This window comes from Microcebus murinus, chromosome 8, assembly GCF_040939455.1.
Source record: "Microcebus murinus isolate Inina chromosome 8, M.murinus_Inina_mat1.0, whole genome shotgun sequence".
Lineage (NCBI taxonomy): Eukaryota > Metazoa > Chordata > Mammalia > Primates > Cheirogaleidae > Microcebus > Microcebus murinus.
Window position 1 is genome coordinate 76,262,289 of NC_134111.1, and position 6,000 is coordinate 76,268,288.

Genomic DNA, 6,000 nt, shown 5'->3' on the forward strand with positions numbered 1-6,000 from the left:
CTCACTATGTTGCTCAGGCTGATCTTGAACTCCTGGCCTCAAGCAATCATCCTGCCTCAGCCTCCCAAAGTGCTGGATGTACAGACATGAGCCACTATACCCAGCCTTCCTCCTTATTTTGTATTTTCCTTATTTTTGTCATTATTTGTCCAGTGGTAGAGTACTGAGTCTGTTCTGATCATATCAGGGTACTTTTAGGAGAGTATCAAATTAGAAAAATAAATGAGATCTTTTAATAATTTACTCTAGAACATAATGTGCACATCATGGCATTTGTCACTCTCTATTAAACAAGCACAGGCATTTTTCATAATGGAATATCAGATCAATTTTGGACCAATTTTATTGACCTCAAGGCCCCCACACATAGACACACATATGCACTCACACACATACTTTTTGAGCTTTTTGGCCTTCTTACCCAGCTTTCACTTATTAATCAACAAGGTGAAAAGAATTTAATGGGAGTGCCTATGTGCTCAGTACTGTGATGCCTACTCATAATAGCTGACTTTGAGGGATTTAAGACTAGTTGGGGAAATATCAATATTTGTGTACTAATTAGGACAGTTTAAAACTAAATTATGTGGTACTAGTTATATGTACAGGAGGAGTTTTGAAGACATGAAGGATTATTATGGATGTGAGTGGTCAGAGGAGTCTTGATGAAAGGTTAGTAGTAGAAATTGAAATGGAGAAAGAGGGAAGGCCTTCTTTTGTAGATGGGGGTAGGCAAGATGTGACAAAATAAAGCACAGAGACACAGGGACAACAGTGACCATGGTATCCAGGCATCCTCAAACTGCAGCCTGCTGAGGACATTTATCCCGGCCCGTTGGGTGTTTTTGCCGCCACTGCCTGTCCTGCTTAGCAGCCAACTCGTCCAGGGCCCACAGTGCGCATGTGTGGAATGTGCCCCGCACTCTCCAATGGCCCTCCAACGGTCTGAGAGACAGTGAACTGGCCCCCTGTTTAAAAAGTTTGAGGACCCCTGGGACTGTGTTGGATTTCAAGGGTACAGTCAAGACAAGGCTCAGAAAATGGTGACTGGTACAAAAACTTTATTTCTTACTGTTTTAGGAAGGATGCTAAGAAGGGTGTGGGATTCTGCCTGTTTTCTTCTTTACTTTGTCTCTCACTTTCCCCTGTAATCCTACCAGCATTCCTCTGTAAAGAGAACATACAGGCTATTTGCTTCAGATAAATAATATATGTAATAATATAAGGTGAAAATATGTAATAATAGAGTTGATTGGAAAATAGAAGAAAGAGAGTAAGGTTCTCTAGAGAGTAAGGAAAATAATTTTTATATATTAGGTTGATGGTTTCTTTATTAATATTTTGTTTGATTATATATGGTTAGAAGAAAAACAGATGTTGAGAATAAAGATCTATTTATCAAGTATTTTTAGTAATGCTGTAAATGTGAGCCCTTGTGTGAGTCACTTAGACTTTCTAAACCTAAGTTCCCACATCTGTAAAACTAGAATGCAGAGCTATATAATCATCATTTTCCAGGTATAAAATTCTGTGAATCCATTACATATCCATGCAATTATGTCTGTATTTTTTGTTTCTCTTCTAGTTTGAATCTCAGCGTCAGCCCATTAGCCATGCGACTGCCTATCCACTGTGTGTGTGTAACCAAAGAATACAGCCATATTCTTGTAGGTTTAGAAGATGGCAAATTGATTGTAGTGGGTGTTGGCAAGCCAGCTGAGGTAAAACCTAACATCAGTAATTTAATTTCTCGTGCTTTTGGGGATTCCTTTGGTTCTCCTTTGTTCCAGCTGAATCAGAAGTCTCCATTATGGATGAACAAGTTAAAAAACAAATTTGATTTTTCAAAGGGCAGTAAATGAAAAGAGAGGATAAAGCTGTTATTCAAGAGTGATGTTTATGATATAATGTTTATTATATAATATATAATTGACAGTACACATTTGGCAATGTACTGTACTGTACTGTACAAATGTACTGTACTGTACATTTGGCAATTTCTATCTACCATTGTATATAAATAAGAAAATTCTTTTATTCCAAATCTGTTTTCAAGACTACTGCTTGGATTTTCAATACATAAAAACCCTTACAAAGAAATGAAATATATGTTCAAACAATGAAACTACACTATTTTCTTTAATTTTAACAAATAACCCAGCATGACTATATATCAGTTGGCCTTTTGTAAAATCATCATTTTTTACTTAGATCTACAGATATCTGATATAATGTGCTTATTCTCAGTGAGTTTCTTATGGTAACTGTAAATTTACTTATTAATGGTTTATCAGTTATGGAGTATTCGGATACCATAAATCTAACTCTTGTTCCTAGGAAACCTTGGTGGCTATACTCCAAGTAATTTAGTGATTCTTCCAAGTAACTTATTTTATTACACTGAGTTAAATTAAGCATTTTAAGTTTTTTAGAGTCACCATTGGTGTTTTCTGAGAAATCTAACAATATAGTATCTACAGGGTTATTTCAAGGGAAGAAATTACTATCATGTTGTCAGTGGTTATAATAAATCTATTATATTAATAGATCATAGGAATCTTTTTGTTTTATAAGTATTTTAAGATTTCTTTAGCCTTTATATTCTTTTTTAAGGACATTATTTTCATAAAAAAAAGAAGTCTTATTAAAGTGACTGCAACATTTAGTTTCAAATGTAACGGTCCCCCAAATATTGTCACTCTATATTGCAGTATTTTACGTATATTTATTTTAAACATGTTTCCATTCAACACTGAGATTCTTTTTTTTTTTTTTTTTTTTTTTTTTTTTTGAGACAGAGTCTCGCTTTGTTGCCCAGGCTAGAGTGAGTGCCGTGGCGTCAGCCTAGCTCACAGCAACCTCAAACTCCTGGGCTCGAGTGATCCTTCTGCCTCAGCCTCCCGAGTAGCTGGGACTACAGGCATGCGCCACCATGCCCGGCTAATTTTTTATATATATATCAGTTGGCCAATTAATTTCTTTCTATTTTATAGTAGAGACGGGGTCTCGCTCTTGCTCAGGCTGGTTTTGAACTCCTGACCTTGAGCAATCCGCCCGCCTCGGCCTCCCAAGAGCTAGGATTACAGGCGTGAGCCACAGCGCCCGGCCAACACTGAGATTCTTGATTAATGAATTGCTCAATCTGTCCTCTGCTAATGTGATGAATACTTAAGAACTCAGCTCCAACTTTACTTTACTATTTAAGTGCCTTTTAAATTTGCCTGCCTTTCTCTCTCACCTTAGGTAAATTTGTCAGTTCTGATTTTAATGAATTTTCTAAAATAAAATGACCATGATATTTCTATCACTCACTAGAATTGAAGGAAAAAAATGACCATTGTGTGCATTCATTTTCTTTTAAAGATTGACTGGAAAAAACACCCAAGCAGCTGTAATTTATAGGCTTAAATTAATATTTTATAATATTTACCAAATAAGTTTGGTAATTGGCCCTCCTTGAAAGATTTATGTGGTCTATAACACATAGACTCTGAATTGTATGTAGTGTGTATATGTAGTGTGTGTATGGGAATTGTTAATAAAAGTATTTTCTATCTATATCTTTGGATGTATCAGCTAAGTTATGGATCTTCATTAAATTGAATACTTAGAGTCTTGCATAATTAAAATATAATTCATTCTATAAATATGACTGTAAAATATGAAATAGATTGATATTTAGTTATGAAAAGACATTTCTATTTCATGATCTATTTTTATGTAAAACATCAAAATCTTGATTAGTATGTATTTTTAAATCATGTACCAGTTTTATATATTCTGTCAGTGTGAAATTCATATTTATAAATCAGATGGTAAGGCAGTCATAGACTAATGGAAATATGTCTTTCAGAAATTACATCTGGAAATGAAAATGCCAAAGCCACTAGTATCTTTGCATAATGCTTACCTTTTATCACTCCAATAAATATGTCCTAGAAAAGTGACCATTAAAAAAAGATGGCAGAAGAATCACCATTAAAAACTAGATTGCATACAAGTCAGAATCTGCTTAAGAGAAAAAAGAAAAAAATAAATAAATAAAATAAATAAATAAATAAAAAATAAAAAATAAAAAAAAACTAGATTGCATTTGGGAAAGTAATTACAACAAAGGATATAGAGTTTTTATTTTTGTTTTTAAGACAGTATCTCGCTCTGTTGCCCAGTCTAGTGCAGTTGCATCATCATAGCTCACTACAACCTCAAACTCTTGGGCTCAAGTGACCCTCTTGACTTAGCCTCCTGAGTAACTGGGACTATAGACATGTGCCACCATGCCCAGCTAATTTTTTCTGTATTTTGTAGAGATGGGATCTCGCTATGTTGCATAGGCTGGTCTTGAACTCTTGGCCTTAAGCAGTCCTTCCACCTTGGTCTCCCAAAGTGCTAAGATTATAGGCATGAGCCACCATGCCCAGCCTGCATATAGGTTTTTTTGCCCCCCTCTAGATGAATAATCACTTTTAAAGGAGATTTATTCACTGATTCAGTTAATATTTGTTAAATGCTGGGAAGGGTTGTAGGTGGTACAAATTTAATAATGAACAAAATGTGATTCTTACCTTTGAAGGGCTTATGTTATTCTTGTTTTGTAAATTACTTTTTATCATTTTATTGTTAAATATTAATTTTTGAAAGTCACATCAAAATATTTTTAAATTACTTTCTTCTCATCAAAACATTTTGTTCTTGTCCTTACAATTCATATTCATAGTCCTGCAAATATTAATACAATAAAACTCCCAAACCTATATGTCTTGTGTAGCTAGATTATAGTTTGAGAAGCTTACTTTAATGAAGTGAAGCATTTTGATAATATGTAAAATAAAGGAATATAGTAATTTTGAAGTAACTGGGACATTAAATTTTTTAATTTACACATTGGCTTTAGACTTTTCTTAACTGAAAGACATAATAAATGTAGAAGTCTGTATTATTAATCAATAATCTTTAAAATGTTAATGATGCTGTTAACAAAACCTATTTCTTCTGCACTCTACAAAATCATTGTCTTATATATCAATTTCATTTATTCTTTTTTTTCTTAACATTCTTCATTTCTCTGGATTACTTTAAACAGATGCGTTCAGGTCAGCTTTCTCGAAAATTGTGGGGATCTAGCAAGCGGCTCAGCCAGATTTCAGCTGGAGAAACTGAATACAATACTCAAGATTTCAAGTGATTGTTATTTCCATCTTCTGTCATGGATAACTGAAACTTGATTTATTGCTTTGTCACTTTTTAAACATATCTCTCAACTCTCTGAATTGTTGCAAGGATTTATCCCTGAAAATCTTTTAGGAATTACCACAATTTGGTAGGGTATATATATATATACCCTACCAAATTGTGGTAATAAATATATATATATACACACATATATATATTTATATATGTATTATATATTTTTATATATAAAATATATAAATATATATTATATATATTTTTATATATATAATATATATTACCACAATATAGGTTGTATTACCATTTTAAAATTTCTGGTTAACATTAATGAATCCATTCTTATTAACTAGTTCTTGGTCTCCACTAAGATATATTTGAAAAAATACATTTGATTCGATTTAGTGGCCCATTCCTAAAGATCATTAGATCTTTATTTTTTAAAAGCTTCCAAAATGAGGAAATTAGGTTCAATTCACTTATTTTAAATGGCAAAATTTAAAGTATTTCTAATAAAAGAGTACAAATAATGGGGCAGTTGAGAGACATGGATTTTAACACATTCTTTAGTTAATCATTTTCCTATTTACTGACCACCATATAAAAAATATATCCAGGCCGGGCGCGGTGGCTCACGCTTGTAATCCTAGCTCTCTGGGAGGCTGAGGCGGGCGGATTGCTCAAGGTCAGGAGTTCAAAACCAGCCTGAGCAAGAGCGAGACCCCGTCTCTACTATAAATAGAAAGAAATTAATTGGCCAACTGATATGTATATAAAAAATTAGCCGGGCATGGTGGCTCATGCCTGTAGTCC

General features: G+C 33.6%; 1 protein-coding gene across 5 annotated transcripts in view; it reads left to right on the forward strand.

Annotated features, from left to right (window-relative positions):
- The window catches only part of NBEAL1 (neurobeachin like 1), a 164,228-nt gene extending 158,856 nt beyond the window's left edge, over positions 1–5,372 (forward strand). For 3 of the 5 annotated variants that reach the window (XM_076005821.1, XM_076005823.1, XM_076005825.1), the window contains one exon: positions 1,586–2,757. In XM_076005821.1, coding sequence (XP_075861936.1) covers positions 1,586–1,862 — 277 coding nt within the window. In that variant the 3' untranslated portion in view covers positions 1,863–2,757. Of the gene's footprint in view, positions 1–1,585; positions 2,758–5,083 lie in introns of those variants that run through there. The other 2 variants (XM_076005822.1, XM_076005824.1) reach the window with 1 other exon arrangement.
- The last annotated feature ends 628 nt before the right edge of the window (positions 5,373–6,000 follow it).